At 39.8% G+C, this 26411-nt stretch overlaps 2 protein-coding genes across 6 annotated transcripts in view; both read left to right on the top strand.

The window, feature by feature from the left end:
* Positions 1-12677, top strand: part of LOC123772436 (polynucleotide 5'-hydroxyl-kinase NOL9) — a 16422-nt gene extending 3745 nt beyond the window's left edge. For 3 of the 5 annotated variants that reach the window (XM_069326002.1, XM_069326001.1, XM_069326003.1), the window contains 4 exons: positions 1441-2461; positions 3549-3783; positions 4632-5666; positions 9191-12677. In XM_069326002.1, the coding sequence (XP_069182103.1) occupies positions 1441-2461; positions 3549-3783; positions 4632-5666; positions 9191-9300 (2401 nt within the window). In that variant the 3' untranslated portion in view covers positions 9301-12677. The remainder of the gene's footprint in view (positions 1-1440; positions 2462-3548; positions 3784-4631; positions 5667-9190) is intronic. The other 2 variants (XR_011228943.1, XR_011228942.1) reach the window with 1 other exon arrangement.
* Positions 12678-17152: 4475 nt separating this feature from the next.
* Positions 17153-25753, top strand: LOC123772435 (ubiquitin-conjugating enzyme E2 L3). The gene is made up of 5 exons (XM_045765576.2): positions 17153-17299; positions 20052-20147; positions 21464-21592; positions 22668-22725; positions 23109-25753. Exons 1-5 carry the CDS (start codon positions 17195-17197, stop codon positions 23261-23263), a joined length of 543 nt encoding a protein of 180 aa, XP_045621532.1. The 5' UTR covers positions 17153-17194; the 3' UTR covers positions 23264-25753.
* Positions 25754-26411: the final 658 nt, after the last annotated feature.

The following is a 26411-nucleotide window of genomic DNA, read 5'->3' as shown; positions in this document are numbered from 1 at the left end:
TTTCAAACCAGCCCCTGCTTGCCTTAAACTCTTTCTTATCTGCATCACTCGTTGCAGGGGTATTCTTTAGAAGGTCTTCGTGCAACACCCTGGCTTTCTCACAAATAATGGCCTCCGAAACACTATCACCCCTCAACTCCTTGTCGTGTATCCAAATTAATAACAACTTTTCCACTTCTTCAAGTATTTGTGGTCTTTGTGCCGTTAATGTTCTTACTCCTTTTGCCACTTTAGCACCCATAATCTTATTTTTCTTAAGTATAGTGCATATTGTTGATGTGGCTTTGTTGTACTGCCTACAAAGTTCAACAACACGTGTACCGTTCTCATGCTTCCGAATGATCTCTTGTTTCTCCTCTATTGTCATCCTCACATGAGCTTTCTGGCCTTTATCCTTACCACTGGCTTTCTTGGGACCCATGGTGAGATATATAATAACAAATTGTATAGACAAATCACCAAAAATCTAACAAAACACTGAAAATCCGCGAAAAGAATTGATGTGGGGGTAGTCACTGAGCGCGAGACAATAATAAACTGAGGGGCGGAGGGGCGATGAACGCGCTAGGTCGGCTGTACGCGTATCAACAAACTCGCGTCCAAACTCGCCTCCCGAAGTAACCCTCGCCTTCTGAGACAAATTTTTGGAGTAAATACACCTCGCCTTCCGAAAACCTCGCATACAGGGACAATCGCATTCCGAGGTACCACTGTACTTGGAACAGAGTTCAAGATGTACCAGTTTTATGCCATCGGTAACATCAGCTTTGTCATTGTATTTATTACACTTGTTAAAAATATTGTGCACAAGTAAGGGTATTGCTCTCTGCAGAGTTATGAGTCATTTGCACATTGCTTATTACTGGCAGTTTGTTAAGGGTAGTGTTTGTTTATGATATACGACTATTGTGAATTTAATTGTCTGTAGATATGATTCAGACTAGTGAAAGTTTTTTTGAGAGCAGAGATAGTGGAGTAAGCTAGATGAGTATTGTAAGAGTCTGCTTTCTGCTCTAGATGGGCCTTGTAAGTCTGCTTTGAAGGTTTTTTGGTTTTTGCTTGTGCCCTTCTCTAGTTTGAGTTTTAGAGGGAATGCAACTGTTTACAAATTTGACTTTAGTCATAAACTGATCATACACAATTTTCCTTAACTAATTGCACAGTAGAATATAAGATGGATGATTGTTGATGAAATGCCAATGTAAAAGGTGTCCTTGTGGAAGAATACACAAAAGTATTAGAGGTTTTGGGTTATCAGAAGAATTTGCTGAAACTACCATTCTGAAGTTTAATGTGGGCATGTAAGGAGATATACTGTACAGTATTTGAAACTTCGTTATGGCATAAGTAAGACCCCTTTCCCTATGGGGACATTGAGTATAAGTAGTACTTATTTTTCTGTGATCGGATGTTTGTCTAATATGTAATTGGTGTTTTCAGGAAAAGGAAGAAGAGTGTTTCAACATGTGAGCCCCAACAGCTTGCAGGTGCAGTTGATAATCCCAAGTCTGAAGGAAATACATTTAAGAAGCTAGCGAGAGATGTTAAACACATGGAGATAAAGGAAGGTACATCTGCAGACTTAACCATGCCGGAAGCCAGTAAGGGGTTTCCTCGTACACGCAAGAAGAAACTCAAGAAAAAGAACATGGTGTCTGATATCCCTAATTCTGGCATAAAGAAGACAAAGAAAATTAAAAAAGTGTTGGTAGTATCAGTTTCCAAACTTAAGAAATCTAAAAAAGGAAATATCAGTAGTTTAAACAAAGTATCAAAGAAAAATCAAATTAAAAAAGTCACAGAATCATTTGCTCTACAGTTAATGGAAAATTCTAACCTGCAGAGGAAAAATATAGTAGGAGAGTTGTGCCAAGCTGGATCTTCAATGAATGTTCTGAACAGTGTTGAAGAGATGCCATTTCATGTGGCTAGAGACAGTGATGAAAACCAGGATTTGGGACATTATTCGGATACATCTAATTCCTTCCCATCTTTAAATACATGGCAGGACTCTGATGGCGAAGATCAAATGAACAGCAGATCCATAAATGATGAAAATGCTAGTACAAAACAGAAAAACTTTAGTGAAGGATCTGAGAGTTTACAAAGAAGGAATGTAGCTAAAAGGAAAAATGTTATAAAAGAATTAACAGAGTATCATGAGTTCATAGGAGAGATTGTGGATGTTATTGCAATTAGTAGAGATACCCTTGTGGCAGCTATTGCCCCCGGATCTACCATCTATATTCATGGGCTAGTCCGAATTTGTCCATTACTTGGCGATGCTAAAGTGCTGGGCTACACACTTAAGGAAAAAGAAATGCAGACAATATATTCTCTTTCTTCCGGTGCCTTACTTGGGATCAGTGCAGTACGTGCTGGCAACATTGGAATGATAGATAGCAACCTTCAGGACACTAGAGTGCCTACTAGTTGGCTCCAAGATGTCTTCAGCAATCAGGTAATTGCTTCTTCAAAAACATTTGTTTTTTATAGTTAGGTTTACCCAGGAGGAATAGATTTTTATTGTCTTGTTTATTTTTTGCTTAACCCACCTTGACCAACACTTTACCAAGTCTCCACCATCACATTCACCTACTCTGTTCCCCTCTTCTCTCTTTCTTACTCCCTCCCTCCTCTTTGTTGTTGTGCTGTCCTATTCCTTACAACAAGTTACAGGTATCAGGAATTACTGTAATATGTTAGAATATGCTTTTACATTCTAATAATACCAAGGAAATGATTCTTTCATGTCTTTTAACTTGCATTCTATGGTATACTTCAACCCCCTATAATATATTTTAACATTCTCATCTTTCAAGGTAAGGTAAGGTTCACCTCAAATTCTTATTTTACATATTGACTTTCTCAAACACTTTATACAACTCGATAATGGTTCAGGGTGGACCAAAATGTCGTCACTTCCGTTATTTTCAGATGTGTGGGTTGGGTGTCTAATTTTCAGCTTCATTATTGTCGCTCACTGGCTATATGTTGTTTTTGTAAGAGTGTACCGAAGATATACACTTTCATATTATATCCATAATGATATAAGACTACCACTACAGCCAGGGTAGACCCACCCTGTAAGACCACCACTACAGCCAGGGGGTAGACCCATCCTGAAAGACCAAAGTTATATCTCTCGCCATATATATGTACCAAAGATATATATCAAATTAACAGTTGATGGTAGTTAGATGTAGAGAATATGTCACAGGTGTACATGTAGTGAATGGGTTATGGCAGGTTGCTGAAAAAAGTACAGTTTGGGGAAATCTGAGGAGAGAAAGAGGGCGGTCAAGAACAAGGAGAGATTTAGTGAGTGAATAGAAAAGGAGGAGAGTTGTAAGGATGGGTGTGATGTTAGGATAGGTGTTGCTATATATATACATATAGATTCTTCCATATACTGAATATTGTTATACAGTGGTTACAGTTAATATTTTTATGAGATAGTATAGGATTTCTTCACAACTACAAGATAGTGTAGGATTTCTTCACAACTTTATTTTAATTAAAAACTCAGCTACAGAATCATTTTACAGGGAGGACCATTGTTGATATTAGAGGTACAGTGTTGCTTTCCACCATTTGCAAGATTTTTGTCGCGGCTTGGCTGGGGCCGTCTGTTTGAGTGCCGAGAGAGGCTCAAGCCCTGGTGTGATGTTGGAGCAACTCCTGTAACAAAATTGAATTGGAAGAATTATTTCCTTACAAGAGAGGAATCTCTTTGGCATGATGTGGTGGACGCAATCAGTTCTTGTTGGACTTGTGGCAATGGTAAGATTGTTGCTTTTTTTGTACATGATGTAATACTATTTATATACATTGATAATGCATATGATAGTATAAAATATATAATACTGTGAGATGAATCTGTAGGAACTTCCCACTGAAAAGAAAATGTGTATGCAGTATTTTTATCTGCCCTTGATCATTATGAAATTGCAAATAACTTAATGGTTAAGTTGACATGCAACTTAGTAATGGTCCATGGCTTATTGAAACATTGCCCAGATTTCCTTTTCCTGAATGTTGATTTGTTTCACAACTGCAAAGATGATTTTCAAACATTTCTAAAATATGTATTGTAAAATGATGATGAAGGTTAGAACTGGAATTCATCATTGATTTGTTTAAACTAATCGGACCATCTCAGTACCCTCTCCCACAATCTTGCCATGTACTGTCTAAGCTCATTTATCCAATCTATATGGAAACGACCCTCTCACCAGATAAGTAGAATTCTTACCAGGGAAATCCAAAAATTACCATTATTTCAATTTTTTGTACCACAGCCAACATAATTAAAATTTCCACACACTACAATATATATGAAAAATATGATTTAAAATGGAAACTTCGGTTTACCTTGTAATTTGACTTTGTTAGATAATGTAAATCTTAAAATGTGTAGTACAGTATTTTAAAATTTATGTAACCTAATCTCCGATTAACAAAATGTCTGTCCAGATATGGCAAAGTTTTGCCAGAAAATTATCCACTTTTGAACCAGACAGACAGGCAGGCAAAATCCTACAATACCTTAGTACCACTTTTCAGAATACTGTACAGTATATATTTGTTTAATGTAAATAATTTAGGGTTTACTTATCTTTTTTCCACAGTGCCTCGAGTGGTGGTGTGTGGAGGAAAAAGTGTTGGCAAATCCACCTTCTTTAAATACATCATTAACAGCTTGCTGAGTAATAAGCCAGATATGGGAATTATGTGCCTTGATCTTGATCTTGGACAGTCGGAGCTTTCACTACCCTCGTGTGTGTCATTGGTTCGAATAACAAAGCCACTTCTTGGACCAGCATACGCTCGTTGCATAGAGAACTATGCTTCGTATGTGAAACAGGTGTTAGTTGGTGGAACAAATCCACAGTTTATGCTTCACAGGTACATAGCTGCTGTACAATATCTGAATCAGCTTAGCCAAGAGCAATCATCATTACCTTTAATTATTAATACCATGGGATGGACCCAAGGCACAGGTCTGAGCATTATGCTCGACGTTCTGCGAATCATTAAACCAACACATGTTGTTCAAATACAGAGCACTCGTAAAAAGATTAATTTTCCCTTTGAGCTACATAGTAAAGACGTTTCAGTTGCAAATGGTGGAATTGTCACCAAGACTAATAAATTGGAGCTATACTACAGGCTGTTCGTCATGCCATCAGCAGTAAGAATGCACAATACTCCCCACTCCTTTAATCCTAAAGTGTTGCGAGATCTGGCTATAATGACTCATGTGGGCCGCTTTATAGACCAGCCACAAGGAGACAAAGGTGGAACCAAAAATAATGCATCCAATTTAGTTAAGTTGCCATGGCCAAGTGTGGCCCTTCATGTGTGCAATCACCAAATACGCAGAGAATGTATATTGCAGGTAATGAATGCACAGCTTGTTGCACTATGCCAAGTCAGTCATGATAATGTGTACACTCAAAGTCCAAACCATCCAAAGCAGCTGGCAGAAGACACAGGATTTGGAGAGTTGATTGGCTGGGGAATTATTAGCAGCATTAATCCCTTAACTCAAGAACTGAATATCTTGACTTCCCTCCAACCTCAAGAGGTCACCACTCAAGTAAATGCAGTCATTATGCCAGAGATGTATCTTCCAGAGCCAATCTATAAATTATTTTCACCAGGTTTGTTGTTGTTTTTTATATTTATATTTAAATGTACAGTACTTATATATGGTATATACAACAAGACAAATAAATAACACAACCCACACATTTGAAATGAAGTGAAAGAGCACTTCATTTCAGAGGAAAGTGTTCTTTCATCAGTGCATAATGAACTTGAATCAAGTGATATCATAACTTAGTAAGGGTCCAGGACGGACCAAAACATCATCACTTTCACTTGATTTCAGATGTGTTGGTTGAGTTATTTGTTTCAGGCATGTTATTGTGACTTATGCTGTGCTTACAACAAGAAGCTTTTTTTTTTTATTTTAGAAGCTTACAACTTCTAAAATATAAGCAGGTACTAAAAAGTTGTCCAATATTTAAGGCAACATATCATCTCTATTATTATTATTATGTGGTGCATTTTTTCTGCATGAGAGCATTATTTCCCAGTGCAACTTAATGTTGAATTTCTACCAGACTTTTCAACAGTTCTTAGATAGTGCATGAAGTATTTGCTATCAATATATTGACTACCTTTGGGTTCCAAGAGTAAGGTAAGGGTATATTGCTAATTTCTATTGAATTTGGAAGGAGGGTATGTCACTCACCTCTACACATCAATAAATAAAGGGCTTCAGGAAAATTACATTCACTTTTTGAAAATACATTAGACCCAGGCAAAATTTTGGGAAAAGTAGACTTAGATGTGATTAATGCATAGTCAGTAAAATAACATTGTGGAGCTGACCACCAGTAGCATGTGAGTGAAGGCAGAAAACTGCGCCATCATTGTAAGGTAAGGTATACACTCCCTCGTAGTGCTTCCATGGCTGCTTGATGTCCCACCAGTTTTTTGCCAGGTTACCTGCACACATTTAGTCATGCATACATCAGGTTTACCATCACCTGCCTGGCTTTCTGTAATCTTGCTGTTTGTGTGTTATTCTTATTATATAATCAACAATTTACATAAAATTAATTTCTAATATTGCAAACCAGGCTCCTTAAACTCAATCTTCTGCACTGTATACTTCTTTTCTGGTGGAAGTTTTTTTTTTTTTTTTTTTTTTTACAAGTGGGTACATGAACAGACAACTGCTGACTTCTTGTGGCTCCCCGAAGCTATACACCGAGATGGTTCCCATCTATCAGGTCACATCAGCAATGGAGTTCTCAGGCCTACCGGAGACCACAGCCAGAACCTGGCCTCCATTACAGAGGCATAGGGAGCGGTGACATTTCTGCCACCTCAACAGGAAAGACACACAAATAGTTGGCGAGTCAAAAAAACAAACAGTCTGCTGGGTTCAAAAGAGACTGAAGCCTTACATCTCATGTAATGAACTCCCCAGCTTTGTAAACAAACAACCGAATCTCCCAAAACTAGCGTATGCTCATTTGCTCCATTCATTTGAGGGGAGGGGAGGGAAGAAACTTACCCCCCCCCTTCCTCTCCAGGGTCTGAACTATCAGTTCTTATGCTGATGCAGTCAAGGTCACTTGACTGTTGTAGTGATTCCCAATCACCTCTCTGCTGTGCAGGCTCCACTTTTTGGCTAAGTGTTTTGAGTCTTTGCTCTTGGTGGCTTTTCTTGTGCACTATAGTGTAGCGTGAGCCTGGCATATAGTGCGCTTGGGACTACATGTACTCCCTAGCACTGCCCTTGCATTGCCAGAGTTGTCTTCTATGGATTGTTCAGGGGTCACTCCTTTAGTGGTCCTCCTCACTTGTGGCGGCCCTCGCCCATGGGGAGTAAGGTGTTTGGTGATGACTCTGTCTTAACCTGGGTTGAAAGTGGTTTTGGCTGGTGGGGCACATTGGTGGTTCACAGGTTTCCTTTCAGCATGCCGAGGTGTGCTGGTGGAAGGGCTGTCTGTCTCCTCCAACTCCTTTGTGGTGGCTGGTACTAATGTTTAGTGGCTGTTGGTGTAGCAGCGACACAGCTTTGTAACAGATTGTGTCGGCTTACTTTTAGGTCCGGCATAGTGCCTGGGTGTCCTGTTTGGCTTACACTTCAGGCCCTGGCAATCTTCTGCATGTCTGGTGGTCCCATGGATATCCCCCCCTGAACCTGCTGTTGCTTTGTGTGAGTTTGAGGGTTACTCAACATCGGTGCCACACAAGAACGATTACTTGCTCTGCATCCACCATGCTACCTGTTGGGTTGGCGATAACCTTTGACCCCGAGTCCTGTGGGGTTTTCTCTCCCTATGTGGCTCGTCTTTCTGCTTTGTGTTAGTTTTTGCTTGTTTTGGTTAGAGAAAGATGGCTTCCACTTTGAGTTTGTTTTGCTCATTTACAGCTGCTTAGATTATGTGCCGTGTTGGATGCCCTGTAGATGTCCTGACTGGTGTTTATGGACCCAAAATTGTAGGTGATGATGAATTCCTCCTTGGCTCTATTCGCATCTTCTCTTCCTTCCTTTTTAACATATACTGTATAATGATAGGCATTTTGAGACCCTGCGATTGGATATTTATATTTGACCAAAGACACTTGCTTGCAAGGCAGTGCTATCAGTATGGTAACAAATGCATATTGTTAGGTCCCACATGTAAGGTCTTGTATTTTCTATGTTGGCTCTCTACAGTAGGGAGCTGCTATCTCCTCCAATTCCTTTGTGGTGAGTGGTGGTAATGTTTAGCTGCTGTTGGTGTTGCAGCTAGTTACTAACCAGTAGTTACCAAAAACCCCATGCATTGATTTGCTGACTCCAGTTATTGATTGTAGTGGGGTTCTTGAGTAAATTATTTCATGATGGTCTCATAGTGAGCGATCACTCAGAGGTGGATTGGGTAAGACTCTCCACTGTCAACTTCCTACTAACTACATGGCAAGACCATTTGCAAAAAATCCTATTCATAGTGAGGGAAGAAGTCCTTTAGAGCCTGTCAGGGGACTTGAATCATGGAACGATCACTTGGCTTTTGGCTCAGGTAACAACAGAATGACCCGCTTGACCTGCTCAGAAAGGAGTGTTTCATTTCTCTCAATGCCGTATTTTTTTTCTTCAGAATTTGTTATAATTTATATTACTGTACTATTAACCCACTTGGGCTAGCCATTACAGTGATCGCTTTGCTTCTTGTGGGTTGACATTTGATCCCTGATGCTCCAAGTGACTTGGTACTGTTCCTTCCCTGCATCCTATCTCTGATCCTTGTCTTCATAACCCATCCATGTATTGTACTATAAAGTCATGCTGGCTTAGTGCTTTCCTCTGTTAATTATATTATTATATCATTGAAAGTGAAGGAAGGATGCAATACATGTATAATTTAAACCAAATTTTTTGATGAAATCTACATCCTTTATCAACAACATTGTTTAATAGCATCTTAATAAAGGATGTAGATTTCATCCGAAAATTTGGTTTAAATTACAGTGTACAACTACACATGTAATGAGTCTTTCCTTCACCTTCATTCAAAAACTAAAGTATTGTAGTAAGTTTCTCTATTATTACTATTAGTATTTCCCATCAAGAGCAATTTTTATTTCTTATTATTTATTTATTTATTTATTATCTTTACAGGAGAAGGACCATACTTACAGTATATGCATCATGAAGGAGCTGGGAGACTCAAAGTAAATCGACAACTCAAACCCCGAAAAAGCACACGCTCTGATAAGCCGTGGAGATAATCAGGGTACAAAGTTAAATGCCAAGATATACCTCAGCCATTCTGGAAATCTGTGTACTGCAATGATTTGCAATAGGTTGCAATCTAAAATTTTCTGTAAAGATCATTAATTAATGATTAGTGTAGACAAGGAATGGGATGAGTGTTGGCATTTTTGCTGTTTTGGAGAGAGATTGGGAAATAAAGAAATTTTTTTTCTTAAATAAGGAAATTTTAATTTTTACTTAATCCAGGCACCACAGTTTTAAAATGAGTTAGGAAAACTTAAATTATATTTGTAACAGCATCTTGGGCAATATAAATAGCAAAGTTGGAATTGTTCCAGATTTACAATATGAAGTGTACAGAGTTTAAGCATAAGGTTGTACTGGATACTGTACTTAAGTACTGTAATTACAGTACTTAGGTACTGTAATTACAGTACTTAGGTACTGTAATTACAGTACTTAAGTATAGCTCTCTTTCTCTTACAGAAAGAGAGCTATACTCGTGGTGTCCTAAGCTGTTTGTAGTGTTACATGTTCAATTAGAAGAATGAGATATTCTTTGGGAAGCAGGGACAGGACTAGTTCATGTCAAGAAATATAGCAGATGCTGGAGAGTTAGTTTAGTTCATTTATTATGCACCCCATACCCATCCTGTGGGCGGTAGTGGAAAGGGTTACAGAGGCACATAATGGGCTCAGGGACTGAACCCCACAATTCATTTAGCTAAGCAAGTTACAATCTTGATGAACTAGTTACAAAATTCAGTATCAGTCGTCACATCAACAATGGGTTCGAGATCGACCACAAGTACAGTTTCTAAATTAAGCAACTGACATATGTGGAGAGCTAGTGTCACAATTGATATGTTTGTCCTGCACACCGTCTGCCATCCAGTGGGCAACAGTGGATAGGTTACAATCATAGTTACTACCTACAGTTAGCAAACTGGGGATATTTGGCTAAAAATTCTGGTAGCAGATAATTTTGAATTAAATATCTTCACATCGTAGGAACATTGGTTATAGAATTGTCTCTGAATTCACGTATCTTTTCGCACTCCATCACATAGTGATGGAGGATATGCGAATAATTTTGTTGACACAGTTTACATCTGGTTTGGTCTACATCGGCAGATAATAAGAATTCCCAGAGATACTTGTAACCGAGTCTAAGCCGAGCAGTAGTAACATCTAGAAGTCTGCTGATTTTATTGGATGAACCATAGATGTGTGGAGAGTGCAAACAAGGAACTAGGAAGGATTAAAAAATTTACAAGAAGCTCTTTAGAAATAAGTTAGAAAAAATAATGAGACTTATGGAGAAGCCATCTGCAGTATTACAATATAGATAAACAGTAAGATATTAACCAGTGCTTTCAAAACTTGATCAAGGAAAGGTAAATAAAAATATAATTTGAAGTGCTGGAAACCTGTAAGTATTGATGTGGTATTATTATCGGAAATAACTAAAACTAAATTGAGCATAGGAAAAGGAATTTGTGGTGAATTAACCAGAAAAGTTTAAAAGGGTAGTGCTGTGCCTGGTAATTTGAGAAGAGCTGTGGTTGCACCTCTACATAAAAAGGGTAGACAGAATAACAACTCCAGAGGTGTTATTAAATCTCCTAAGTATGATAGGCAAACACTGTAGGAGAGGTCATCAAATAACTACTGGTAAAAAATAAGTTATGGACAAGGTGGTTTTCTAGTAGACGAGATGGAATTGAGGAGATATTTAAGAACATAATATTAAAGGAGTCTGCTGAAGGCTTATTGACCATACTAATATCTCAATAAGAGATATTGACAAGATGCCAAAGGGGGGCAAAAATATTTGGCTTCCAATTGATTTATACTGTATATTTTTTTTAATTATTTTATGGCAAATCATGGGCAGCACAATGAATGTAGTTAAAAAAAAAATTTGAATGTACAGGTAATGGAAAGCCTCTTTCTAGTAGGGCCTTGTTGGTTCCCTGTCCTTCCCTACCATGTGTGTCAGTTTGTGGTCTTTTCAGCTCTGGAATAAGGTTATGATAATGTGGAAGCCGGGAGCTCCCGGTGGTGCTGCCACCTGTTGGTGGCCAGCCATAACTAAGGGGGGGGGGGGGTTGACGTAGCTTCTAATCATTTACAGAATTGTTGCTTTGCTGTCTGTGTAACTTGAAGTTGTCTGTATTGCTTCTCTTACTTTCTGGATGTTTTCTTGGTAAGGGAGATCATAGCAATCCCCTGATCGCTATGCCTCTGTGAAGAAGCCAGGGTCTGGCTATGGTCCCCAATAGGTCATATGAGATTCATAAAGCTGATGTAACTCGGTAATGGGGAGCTAGCTTCAGGGAGCCATTGTTTGACCTGTAATGCTTGTTACTTTGGTACTATGCTTGTTACACACAGTATGGTTGTTTTAAATGTATATTCGTATAGTTTAGTTACAATGGTTTGTTTTTTAATGGTACAGTACAGTACAATAGAATCATGATGAGTTGCAAGATTCTGATGATACTGAAGATGGTGACGTTTGGAAAGACGATGGTTCATGGTAAGACCATAGTGTTGGTGCTGATGGTTGCTACCTGGTGAGTGACTGCCGATGTTGTGATTTTGGCAGCCTTATATTCCCATCCACCTGACTGTTGCTGACCCTGGTTGCTCATAAATTGATTGATAGAAAATGTGCCTAGTATCTGTTGGATGTTACTAGCATTTTGTGGAATACCAGGGAATATGTAGCTGATGTTATTTGTAGTACTGTATGTTGAACTCTTGGGGGATAATTTAAGTGGCTGCTACAGGCCCCTCCAGAAAGTTTGGTATTGCAGTGGATATTTCACTAGAAATGATAATACCGATTGTACCTGATGCTGTGTACATACTGTGATGTGTTATGTACGTATGCTGTGTTTAACTTGAGGTGAATGGATGAATCATTCACCCCATTCATTGAACCATTGATTTTTAACCCCTCTCTATCTGCATTTATCTGTATTTTTGTTTGGGTTGTTGCTTTCCCACCTTATGAAAATGGGGGAGTCAGATAATCAGAATGTTGTTACGATTAATTAATTTTAAAATAAAGCTAATATGAGAAGTGTATTAATTTAAAAAACATTGTCTTTTCACAGTGGTCTTCATCTGTGATACTAAACTATTGAGTTGTTAAAGACAACATCCAGGAACAGATATATTAAATGTTATTAATGATATAAAGGTCACTTTTTCATAATTTGTAGCAATAAATTCTGATAAATGTATCATTATTTTTGTAATATGATTATTTGTTCATCATCCTACTTGTATTTTTCTTTTGAGGAATTAATAGTTATAAAATATATTTTGCACATAAAGTGATGTACAGGTATTTGTTCACAATTAAACCATAATAAATAATCTCACAGATTTTCACTGAATACCCATTATTCCTATTTATCTTTCTATAGAACAATCTCATTCAAATGTTCTCTCAAAACTCACAAAAGAAAAAAAAAGAAAGCGTGGGAAATACCAAGAAAGAGGCGAGAGGCAGGTACTAACATTGTGTAGCCGGCTGCCTCTAGGGATTTTGGGGTTTGAATCTCTGATCTTCATTCATCCTCCCTCAGTGTTTTCCATAGACTCCTCAGCTCTGGGTTGGGGCTTTGTGATCAGCGCTTACTGTATTGGCCAGGATCGTTGGTCTCCTATCCTTCATCGGGCTCACAGTATGGGTCAAGAGTTTGCGGCTCTGTCATGCACTTTTGACGGTTCAAAATCATCTGGACTCCATGCTCTGGCTCCACATGACCTTGGCGTTGGTGTGGTGTCTTCTATATTGTGCCATTCCTTGACTGTGGGGGCTTACGGGCTATTCATGCCCGTGCCACCTTTTGGGTGGCTTAATCTTCATCAATCGACTGTGAGGCCTCACGATATAGATGCCTTTCGGCTGTATTGGTCGAGATAGGGAAGGGGGAGGGTTCTTGTTCCTCTTCCATACCCCCCCCCCCCATGTCTGGCTGTTGCTCAGTCTTGGGCAGGATGGAGTCCTACATCTCTAGACTGGAGTGTGGCCTCACGGCTGAGTGGATAGCGCCTGGGAGTCTTAGTCCTAATGGCCCGGGTTCGAATTCCGGCAGAGACAGAAACAAATGGGCAGTTTCACCCTATTTACTGTTCACCTAGCAGTAAATAGGTACCTGGAGGGTTAGACAGCTGCTTCCTTGGGATGTGTTAGAGATAATGTGTAGTAGATATAATAGAGGAAAAATAAATTGGTTAGAAAAGTGGGGTCCAAGTGATATCTCGATTCTGCAGACACATAGTAAATACAGGTGGAAAGTAATTTTGGTTCCTGCTGGTTCGACCTTCTCTGCTCTTTGCGACTGATATTTCTGCCCCATATTTATCACCATCAGATAGGTCATGTGGTTCAGAAACCACCTGAACTATGGCGTTCAGGTGGTTTCTTTGATGGTGTTCCATTTGTGGTCGTCTTCGCTGTGACAATACGAGGTGTCATGGTTCTATTTTTGCCACTTTATTCTATTCGTTGTTGTTCTTCACTTTCCGAGCATGAGGTGTTCTCTTTTCTCTCCTGGTTTTTCCTTGATCAGCATCTCTTGCCGAATATTGTCCCCTCGTATCATCGGCGCTGGTGGAGCCGATGCAACTTGCATTCCAGGTCGATCTTTCCACGGCTCCGTTTCGCAAGCTGTCTCATGCACCGATTCACCTCCGGCCTGCTCAGATTTTTTTTTAAATTTTGTATTTTATTTTATTTATATATACAAGAGTTTTTACATTCTTGTACAACACCGACTGAGCCTGCTTGGACTTTGGATCTTGTTCTTTCGTTTCTCTCTTCTCAGTTTCCGGTGTCCCCTTCAGTTTGGAATTGTTTATTTCAGTCATTGGTTTGGTTTCTCTTGCTTCAGGTTGTCGGGTGGGTGAGCTTCATGCTCTCCTCTGGCACCGGAAGTTTTGTTCATTTAGCCTTGTTGGGCGGTGTGTTCATCTGCAGGTGGCACATCCTTTTCTGCCGTAGAACGAGTAGTTTTGTTTCCGATGGGTACTTTTGGTTATTGATGCTTGATAGGTTCGGCCGGAGGTGCATCATGTGTTTTGTCCGGTGGTGGTTCTGCGCCCTTATCTTTATGCCACCTACTTTTCCTCGGCGCTCTTGTGTGGCTTTGGGCCGTGTCTCTCGGTTGGGTGTCTTCATATTGATTCCTACAGCGTTTCTTCCTCCCTGGTAAGAGCCCGTTTCTTTTCTTTCTCTGCGGGTAGTTCGCTTCATGGAGCCACAAGGGGCTTTTCCCAGAAATCCAGCATTGAATGTAATGAAACGAAAATTTGTGGGTGAGATCCGGTGACACCTTGACCTCCCTCCAAGTTGTTGCTTTAGATTCAGCCACTCATAACCAAAAAGTTCTAAGCAGCAGGGGCTATGGTGAGCCCGTCGTACTTGGCACAGGAGATGTTCATGTGCCTTCTCTCCAAGTGTTGTTGTTTCAGATTTAGCTACTCAGAACGAAGTGTCCATGTAGCAAGGGCTATGGTGAGCCCGTATCTCCAAGTGGTCGGGGGTTGGTTATAATAGACGCCGGTTGGCCATAGGCTGCCTCCTCCCCAAACGAGTGGGGATGGTGGGGTGAAGGAGCTTGTGCTAGTTTTGAGAAAATTCAGTTGTTTGCTTACATAGTTGGGGGAGTTCTTTTGGCGGTTTTCGAGGTTTCTTTCTCTGATGAATTCAGCAGTGGTCTGTTTCGTCTCGCCGACTTTCTGGTTGCTAACCCCGGTGGTGGCATAAATAAATATATATGCATACAACCGCTCCCTGCGCCTGTGAGGGTGACCAGAGGAAGCCAATTGAACTCCACAGCTGATGCGACATAGTAGCTACCACTTTGATGCACCCGGTACCCGCGAAAAAACTCTGCGCATTGTGAGCGCGGCGTTTTTTTCTCATGAGCGTAAACACCAAACAGTGTGTAATCTTTTCACTCTCCTGACACCAATTCTCGAGCTACGTATTTCCTTTTGGTATCAATGTGTTGACAATAAAATTCTCTACAAGATCATATGTATAAAATGTAACCAAAGCATTAGCTATTCCACCACGAAATAAATAAAAACGTAGATCACTCGCCGTCTCGCCGTACGCCCAAACAGCTACAAAATGTTCATACTCTTTTGTTTGTTGTCAGCTCCACATTAGTCCTACAGCATTAAATTGTATATCACTGAACTCGCAATAAAATTCTCTACACAGACATATGCATATAAATGTAGAATCATGATCGCGGCCAACACAAGAGTGTGTGAAGTGGGCGATTACCCTCGTTGTGTCACCAACTCAATAGTCTCTCCTCTAAGTTACAATACAATGTCGTTTTCTTAAATAAGCATTGTGCCTATTAGAAAAAACGAAAATTTAATGGCAAACATATTCATACAAACCCCAAGTCGATCGAGTAGTATATACCCACTATAACACGGACCGTAAATGTACGACGCGACCCCACAAACGCTTAAATAAACCGCCCGTACATTCAAGTGTAGGGGGCAGAAAAGTGGTAGGTGGTAAACTATGAGTGATAACAGCTTGGGTGAACTACGGGGGCTCACCCAGAAATTATCATTTCATTACATTAAACGCTGATTTTTGTTTTAAAAGTGTGGATCTAATTGGCTTCAACAACTACTTCCATTAATGTATTCACTTTCCAACAACCACACCTCTTCGACTCAATTTAAAATCTTCTCTATTTATAAAGCTAACCATACCATAAGAATAATCAAGCGTACGCAGGCAATGAGTCACAATAACGTGGCTAAAGTATGTTGACCAGCACGACCAGACCACACACTAGAAGGTGAAGGGACAATCAAGCGTACCTTTGATTTTAAGGAAAAGGTAGTGATTAAATTGTATCAGCCTCTGGTGCCCCCCCCCCCCACTTGGATTATTGCATCCAGGGATCCTCATGTTCATTGGAAAGTAATAGCTACTTTGGAAAATGTTCAACACCGGGCAACAAAAATAATTCCAGAACTAAGCCAACTCATACCAGGACAGGTTGAGGGCCACAGGGTTAACAATGCAAACCAGACATGATAGGGTTTATCTATAATAATAACACTCATCGAAACGTTTGAAATACAGAACAATTTGGAGGATATTGATCTGGATAACTTCAAAAAGGTCAGATGTAAGGCAGACAAGGAGTATAACGGTTTCAAGCTCAAAAATTAACAAGCCTCGGTGTAGGACAGAAACCACCGTCATGGCATTTTCATCAATGGAAGTATGGGGGGGGGGACCTTTGACGAGCCGCAGGCTTCCTGTACTCGTCGAGCCCACTAGGGTTAGTGGCTCTCAGGTAAATCAGGTGAAAACAGATGCTTTTTCACTCGTAGGGTATAAACTCCTTGGAACCACCTTCTGCCCAAGCTGTAAATGCCAAAACATTGTTTCATTTAAAAATGCAACTGGATGAAATCATCAGGACAAATGGGGAACCTTTGACAAGTCGCCGGCTTCCTGTCCTCATCGAGGCCACTAGCGAGATGGTGGCCCACAGGTAAATTCAGGTAAATGATCATCGATCGATACCACAGATTGGCATTTGGCGCATTAATTAATAGTCATTTGGCTCTTACATCATACTGCGCCTACAAATACTAAACATCCTTAGTAATAATTCCTATAATTGACTTGTGAAACTTAATATAAGACAATAAGACATGATAGTTGTAATTATTACCGAGAGCAAATGCCGGCATATTTCAGTCATATGGTGTAATCATTAAAAATCATATATATAAGTTCTAGACTTGGCCGAAACGCCGTACATAACAGAATTAAATAAAAATACCGATGTACATAATCATTTATAAGTTCCATATCTTAGTTACGGTAGATTTTGTATGAATTTTGATGTTAGATTTGAAGTTGGCGGGGAAGGTGAGGAGGCGGCCGAGCTGCCAGCTCCACCAGACACAAGTATGGCGGCGACAAGACGGCTGCAGAAGGTCAGTCCGGCTCTCTTAAGGTCCTTTTCCCGTGGCAGTTCTCACCATGTGGCTTGACAGCTACACCAGGTGTGGTATAGTGTTCATGGAGGGAAGAGAGGCAGCCAAAACCCGCACACTGCCTCGGGGAGAGGGTTAAAATCACGTGACAGGTTGCCAAATCCAGGTCGTTTGGGGTAAATGTTTGGCTTCTCACGTCTAACTTAACCTGCTGTTTAGGAATTAAACTTGTCATTTGTTACGAAATTATGTTATTGAAGATCATTTTATTGTTTTGTGATATTCATTGGGTTATTATACTCGCAGTAGACAAGTCTTGATGGCCAGTTGTGTGGGGGATGAGTGTCAAGTTTTCTTTGATAGTTACCTGAAGTATGGTGGGTGGTGGCACTGGGGAGGTGGTGGCAGTGTGGTGGCACTGGGGAGGTGGTGGCAGTGTGGTGGCACTGGGGAGGTGGTGGCACTGGGGTGGGGGTGGCACTGTGGAGGGGGTGGCACTGGGGGGTGGCACTGGGGAGGTGGTGGCACTGGGGGGTGGCACTGGGGATGTGGTGGCACTGGGGGGTGGTAGCACTGGGGAGGTGGTGGCACTGGGGGGGTGGTAGCACTGGGGAGGTGGTGGCACTGGGGGGGTGGTGGCACTGGGGGGGTGGTGGCACTGGGGAGGTGGTGGCAATGTGGTGGCACTGGGGGGGGTGGTGGCAGTGTGGTGACACTGGGGGGTGGTGGCAGTGTGGTGGCACTGGGGGGAGGTGGCAGTGTGGTGGCACTGGGGAGGGGGTGGCAGTGTGGCGGCACTGGGGAGGGGGTGGCGGTGTGGCGGCACTGGGGAGGGGGTGGCGGTGTGGCGGCACTGGGGAGGGGGTGGGGGTGTGGCGGCACTGGGGAGGGGGTGGCGGTGTGGCGGCACTGGGGAGGGGGTGGCGGTGTGGCGGCACTGGGGAGGGGGTGGCGGTGTGGCGGCACTGGGGAGGGGGTGGCAGTGTGGCGGCACTGGGGAGGGGGTGGCAGTGTGGCGGCACTGGGGAGGGGGTGGCAGTGTGGCGGCACTGGGGAGGGGGTGGCAGTGTGGCGGCACTGGGGAGGGGGTGGCAGTGTGGCGGCACTGGGGAGGGGGTGGCAGTGTGGCGGCACTGGGGAGGGGGTGGCAGTGTGGCGGCACTGGGGAGGGGGTGGCTTCTTCCTATATAGATTCCATTTTCGTATCTTTTGGTCTCTGGCCCTCTCACAATTTCTTTTGAACCAATTCTGTTTCCTAGTTCTGCATTTCTGCTTTGGTATAATTTTTTTTTGTGCCTTCATCGTATATTTCACAAAACTTGACATACATCTCATTTACTTCATTTCCTAACAGCAAGTCTTTCCAGTCAAATTCCTTAAAGAAATTTATAAATTCCCCATAATGTCCTCTCCTGAAATCAGGGTTTTTAACTGCTTAAACCTCCTTATTTTCTTCTAGATTATAACGCATTGCATACTTTATTTCCAAAGACATGGTCATTTTTACCCAAGGGAGGAAGGTACTGGACGACAAATCTCTCTTCCTCTTTCTTGGTAAATATCAACAAATACCAGCATGGAGGGAACATTCCCTTCCGTCATCCTCGTAGCCTGTTTTACATGTTGATACATGAATGTTTCATTCATGTATCAGGATGAGGTTAACAAGTCTACAGGTCCAAAAGTCCTCTGTTCTAGCTGCATATGCCTCCCAGTCTATGGATTTAAAGTTGAATTCGCCTACTACCAACAGTTGTGATCTATGAACAAATCCACAAGGGCCGTGACAAGGGTTCAAACCTACGTCCGAGAGGATCCCAGACACTGCCTTAATCGACTGAGCTACGATATGGTAAAAGAATTGCAACCGGGAAATCATCCTGATTTAATGACGGATCCTGCAGTCTCTCGGACACAAACCAGGATTTTATGCAATTCCCCCATGCACTCGTTCTATGTCAGTAAGCTGTTCTTCCTCTTCGCCCTTTGCCCTTCGCCCTTCGTTGTCGTAGCTCAGTCGATTAAGGCAGCATCTGGGATCCTCTCGGACGTAGGTTCGAACCCTCATCACGGCCTTTGTGGATTTGTTCATTTGATGCATCATGCTATTGTGATTTCTGCGTGTAGTAAAGTTGTGATCTATCTTTATCCACTCTCGCTGTACACTCTCTCTCATTATTGTTATAAGACCCTCTCGTTTATTATCCAGCTCTTCCCTTGTCCATGTATTGCATGGCGGTGGACTATGTGCATTTATGATCATTATTGTAGTTTATCATTCTGATTGCAGATCTCAGGTGTTATATCAATTTATTGTGGATTGGCAATCATTATTTCATTTACCTTTGGGTGTTCTTTCACCAGCACAGCAATTCCACCGCCTTCCCTAATTTTTCTGTCCTGTCTCCAAACTGAGTAGCCTCTTGGGAATACTGTATGGCCCCATTTTAAAATATCTTAAAGTTTCGTCTCCATGAGTGCTACAGTGTCTGGCGTCTGCAGCTGTATTACATTACTTGACTCCAGTATCTTTGATCTTGCTCCATCTATGTTGGTACATGAGCCACCCATGTTGCTCATCGTGGTGGCCAACTCATCTTGACAGCTGTACATATACAGATCCTATTGAAGGTTAATGTTTCTCTTCAAAACTTAAGATACTCTTTAACTCTGACTTTAGTTATGCATCAAAATTATATAGAAGATTTAAAGTACCATATTGTTAATATGACATCTTTTGTACATTGCACAGGAGTTGGCGGATATCCGTAAGTCTGGGATCAAATCCTTCAGGGACATACAGGTGGATGAGAGCAACATACTAACATGGCAAGGACTAATAGTACCAGTAAGTGAAATGCCTCGTGTTCACATTAACCGTTCAAGGGTGCAATTCTCCTGGTTCTAGGTTACCACCAAGGGCAATTCTTCAAATATACAATACAATACAATACAATACAATTTTATTTAGGTAAGGTACATACATACAATAAATTTTTACAAGGATTGGTAGACTTATAGGTAGAGCTAGTACATACAATGCCTAAAGCCACTATTACGCAAAGCGTTTCGGGCATATAAATACAGTACTGTACTTTTCATGTTTTTCTTTGCAAAGTAATACAATATTTAAAAATGTGGAAAAATATTAAATTAAATTGTACTAATTAATACCTGTATATTTATACAGAATATCAAATTAAACTACTAGTGATACCAGTTAATGAAAGTTGGATAAAGTTGCAACTTAAGTTTAGGTTTTATATGTTGGATTTAAGGCAGTTTGCTCACTTTGCTGGCACCGAGGTATGGGAGACATGATTCCCGTTTTCTGCTTGGATGCTTCATTGATTGTTTATCGATTGTTTCTCTACAGTATTTACAAGTGTATGTAAGTGTATTAAATAACTAGATAAATTGCATAATTCACATAATGTTTCAATTGATAATTGTCTACCTGGTATAATTCATTACAACTATATATAATAGTGAAAAGCATGTAAACACAATATACATGGGTGTTGGGCTCTGGGTAATGACATGGGGCCTAATTGGCACCATATGTGCCCGAGTATAGATCGAAAACCAGGCATAATCCACCAGTGTGCCTCCCACAGATGAAGGCAGGGTTCCTAGTGCATGATAAAAGTTCAGTTGTTGACTGGTTTACTTGGTATACCTCATTATAACCACATGGAGTAGTGAAAACCATATTAACAACATTACACAGAGTAATCACACTAATGTGATGTGTTAGTGTCTAGTTGACACGTGGCCTAGTTGACTAGGGTGTGTGCATGGGAACACCCACCGCGTTGGTTCAAACCTTCATCACGGCTCCTACAGATTTTCTCATTAACAACATTCCTATACGCATGTAATTACGTTGGAGTTTAATTCAATGAGGATGACTGCATTCATCTAGTAACATTTGACAATGAAATGACAATGGATAATGAACCATGAAATGAAGGCTGCATTTTCAATGGATCAAGGTAAACTACATTACATGCAAATAGCTAATAAATCCTTATTTGTATCATGTATGATACAAATAACCACAGACAACAATTGCTTTAACCTTCATATGATAACATCATTAACATGTGAATCAACATATAACTGCTATCCTAAGAGTTTAAATTAGTTTTGTCATGATTTCAGGAAAATCCTCCCTACAATAAAGGTGCATTTAGGATTGAAGTGAACTTCCCAGCAGAATATCCATTCAAGCCTCCCAAAATCAATTTTAAGACGAAGATATACCATCCTAATGTGGACGAAAAAGGCCAGGTGAGTCTGCAGTGAGATTCATAGGTCTCGGGTGGATTGAAGATGTATTTTATTGGTACTGTAAGAATGTGTGCACTGGTGGCATATGGTGTTACAGTGCAAACAAACTTGCCAGGCAAGTTTGCAGTTGCCAGATGTACTCATAGTGCATGTTTTCCGTCTTTAGATGCTGGGTAGATTTGCAGGTATTTATTATCCTTCATGGGGTCTTAATCATATTTTCAAGTTTATAGAAAAATGCTAGTGTGGTTTAGCCATTTGTAAATGATGTTTAGGGAAAACTTCCCAAGACCTCTGGAACTTTGAGAATAAAGAGATGATAGATTTAAACTAACTAGACAAAGCAGCCGAAAAAATATAAGAAAATTCTCTTTCGCAAGTAGCCCGTGACAGCTGACTAACTCCCGAGGTACCTATTTGGGATGGTGCAATGTTACTTGGCTCTCTGCACCTGTGGGGGGGGGGGGGGTGGCAGACTCTGGTCCCTGGTAGGCTAAACAGAACTGCCGCCGCTACTGATGTAACCTGATAGATAGCAATCTTGGTGAGGTATCAAGGAGCTATGGGGCTCAGTCTAGAAGAAGGCATTACATTACATTCAGTGCTGGGTTTTTTTTAGCATACATGTTGCAGTAAGTTCAATAGTTTTCAAAATAGTAGTGCTTTAAAACTCTCTTCTTTTGTGTGTCAAGAGTGGGGAAATTGTGGGACATGAGACAATTACTCGGTATGTACTTTATTAACCACAAATACAATTACTTTAAATTTAATGGTAGTGAATGTTTGCATGGCCTTCTCTTATTATAATGGCAAGTTTTGTTTCCTAAGCAAATGTAATTGTTCATGTGGTGTGTAATCATTACTGAACATTGTATATGATTAGTTATAAAGGTGCACCATGATGAGAATATATTTCATTTGCAGATAGTCTCCTGTAAGGGTTTCATCAAATCTCATACACATGGCCAATGCCCATAAATTAAGATTTATTGATATTATATGTGTATACATTCACGTTTTCTAAAGAGTCCTTGATATAGTCTTGGTATTTACTAATTTTTTTATCATTGTTTAGGTGTGTCTCCCCATAATTAGTGCTGAAAACTGGAAGCCTGCAACGAAAACAGACCAGGGTGAGTTTTCTTTGTTTTTGATAGATAATTGTCTTGCTTTCTGACCATCCCCTACAATCACTTTTCCCTCGATAGAATTCTTGGTGAATCGGACATATTATATATTGTTCGTCTTATGCGTTTGTTCTCTTATTGGCATCCTCAGTAAATTTAGCGCCCTCTGATTATTCCGTACATTTGATGGTGTTACATAGCCTTCCCAGTTTGGTGCTTTCTTTTTGATACTGTAATTACTTACTTACATACCCTTTCCTGCTTGGTGCCTTCTTTGATAATTACAGTACTTACTTACTTGTACTTTTTGTTTATAAATATTTATTATGGTTACATATGTACTTTATAAACTTGTACATTTCATGCTAATCAAAAGCTACAAATTTCAGTGATTGAGGCTCTTATCAACCTTGTCAATGAGCCTGAACCTGAACACCCTCTTCGTGCTGATTTGGCCGAGGACTACACGAAAGACCGTAAGAAATTTATGAAAAATGCAGAGGAATTCACCAAGAAGAATTCAGAAAAGAGGCCAGCAGACTAACTGCTCTATATGTGTATAGTCTGTGATATAGAATGGCACTTTGCAAGCAGACATTTTACATACATATAACTGTCCTGCTTTAAAATTTTACCGGCCAGATAAAAGTGACTTTTTAATTTTTGCCTTGTTGTATCGCCTTGGTCATAGTTCAGTACTTACACAATGGTAGTTTTGGCAGTGTATAATTTTAAGAATTTATCCTGAATTTCTTTTAATTGATTTTGTAAATTCTCTATAGTACAGTGATGCAAAATTGGTAAACAAATTTTTTTTTATACTTTAAAGATTATTTAATATTTTGTGTATGTAGTTTGTATTTATCTTAACTGTTTCATAGTGGAAGAAATTGTTACCTCCCCAGATGTTTATTATACCCACAAGTTGGTGGTGTCTCATTGTGGAGTTGATAGTTTAGTGTTTACAGTAACTGAGGACATGTGGAATTGGTATACCTTGATTGCAGGTGCGTTACAATACAAATACAAAAATTTAAAAGATTATTATTATTTTTTTATTATTATTATTACCAAAAGCTAAGGTTCAGTCAGATGCCATGCTTAGTATATTTTCGATGAATTTAAATGCATACCTAAATTAGTCTGCCTGCCAAGTGCCCATACATTCTTAGGACTATGTTATTCTTAAGTCGTGCTGTCTCTTTAGTGATTTTTTTAAATCACTTGGGTAGACTTGAATTTTGTTTACATATTTTAGCAACAAAGAACTTGTGTAAAATTGAAGAAAATCCTATGGTAAATGTATAAATGCTACATCTTATCTTCACACCATCTCTCCACAAGGCCTAGTTTCCTTGGGATATGTGAGCTTTTCCTTTAGATTTCAATAGAATCGCAGGTTGTACCATAGCTTCTAATATAACTTGTGGTTGGTCTCGACAATTCATACGTAAAGTGCTTTGATTATGGTCACACCAGTTCTGCTGGGTTAATATATGGGATCGATGTTCAATATGAGGAGACATGTGGCACTTTGTAAGACTGCCATACATGTAGGAAAATATAAAGTACTATAATAACTTAGAGCTGTATCAAGAATTTAGGTATAATGAAGTTTTAATAAATGGCTCAATTAGTTTAATTATGGCATGATAATTTTGTTATATTGAGACGAGTTGGGTATAATAAAATGGAATAAATATGGTTTTGTTAAGTTTATTTAATGAGGGATTTGTTACTGTAACTTGATGGCAGTAAGACAAACTGTTAATAACGGTCCCCTTTCGAGAAATGCTTATATTCTCGCGTAATGGTAATCCTCATGCACACGAGTCGGGTAGGCTATAACCAGTCAAGTTAGTCAGAATATATCGTAAATGCAAAAATTCCGTGATGCTTAATATGTATGCTCTTAAGTCTTCTGCATAGACTGGATATTTTTTATATACAATAGTAAGGATCCTTAAAATCTTAAGGATTTTTCCAGAAAACTGCCAGCTGTGAAAAATGTTATTTCCCATCTTGAAGTGTTGTAGACAATTTTTTTTATGTAAATCTTCCCATAATTGCAAGACATGTTAATGGATGTGATGACTGTTGATATGCTTTGTGATAAGCATGGTGATTTTTGTCCCCAGACAATTATGGTAATACACATTTATTGCAGGTTACAATCTTGGTGTGGGATCCTGCTAGCATTTGTTAAGGAGGAAGCCATATTGGCTGTGCTTAAGGTCTGTTTGTGAAAGCATTAATTGTAATAGTTTGAGAGACAATATGTACGAGAACTGTTTGAAGAGAGTTCAGAGCCATTGTTGAGATTTTTTGTTAAGTCTTGGGATTTATAACTTTAAACAAAAAATATTTAAGGTAATTATTGCATCTGAGCAATAAGCAAAAAATTTCTTGCACAATTTGATAAAAATTATCCAATCCTTGTAAAATGTTAATGTATATTGATTTACTGTACTGTACTGTGTCCAAGTAAGAGCTGTGAGCCTTGTGTGTTTGTTTTTCATGGAAGCAGATTACCATTTTATTTATTATGGGACTCAATTATCTATACATACAGTATTTGCCAAGTTTCTTTGTCTTTTTAGCATAATTGTTGCACGAAATTTTAATTATACTGCGCCCTTTGTTCTTAATGCAAACTTGACATTCATGTGTTTTGATGTGAAATAAGATATTTATAAGCATTATTATTACATAGCACATTAAAATCTGAATGCAATGTTTATTATATATGTTAAAATGCATTAGAATTTAAATTACAGCCATGGGCAGTTTTCATTGGTAGGATAAGTAGGATGTAATGTTCATTTCCAAAAAATGAAAATAAGAAATGTATTGAAATTGTGACTGTTTCATGTGATTGTCCAGTAATATAAACACAAGGCAACAATACTGTACCACCAAATGAAGATAAGTGTGTATCGGATGTAGAAAACCTGTCCACTCGTTCGGCTTGCCAATTTTTACACATTTTGTTGTATTACTCTAGCTAAAATTACAATACTGTACATCAAATTTTCATAGGCTTTTTATTTTGAAGAATCCCTGTTGCAAAATAACTTAAACAAAATTTCAAGAGGCATTCAAGCGGTATCAGATAATTACTTGTTTCATTATCAACATTTAATATAATGGTTTGAGTTAGTTCTTATAGTTCTTGCAGTAAGAAAAGTCTCAAGTTATGACTACAGAGTTCTGGTTATAATATGGATTGCTATTTTATCTAATTTGGTAGATGGTTTACATATCTTGAATGATTCAGTAGTTATGATATAATGCCTTGAATGCCTCTTCACTGTGCCTGAAAACTGACAACTTTGGTATAAGATTACATCCACTTTCTTTTGGAACTTATTTTTGTTTAATTTCCTTTTATACAATGAAATCATAATAACGTGATGAGGAAACCATTTAAGCAGGACCCTTTCCTTCAGCAGTCTCGCTTTGTTGTGGTGAGGGGGCTTGTGTAACAGTCCCTGGGTCTGGTAGGGGTTTCCTCAGTTCCTTCTTCTGCCCCTCAGTGTTGTACCTGTAAAGAACAAAAGGATGTTGGGGGGGGGGGGAGCCAGTTCAGGTCATTGGATCACCTGCCAGAGGGGTTGCTTGTGAGGGGGGACACCTTTAGAGGTTGGTTGAGTGTCTGGGCTAAGGCAAGAAGAAGAGGGCTATGCACTGGT

The sequence above is a fragment of the Procambarus clarkii genome, chromosome 17 (assembly GCF_040958095.1).
Source record: "Procambarus clarkii isolate CNS0578487 chromosome 17, FALCON_Pclarkii_2.0, whole genome shotgun sequence".
NCBI lineage: Eukaryota > Metazoa > Arthropoda > Malacostraca > Decapoda > Cambaridae > Procambarus > Procambarus clarkii.
Note: the sequence above shows the minus strand (reverse complement) of the source record. Positions and strands in the feature narration are given on the sequence as shown.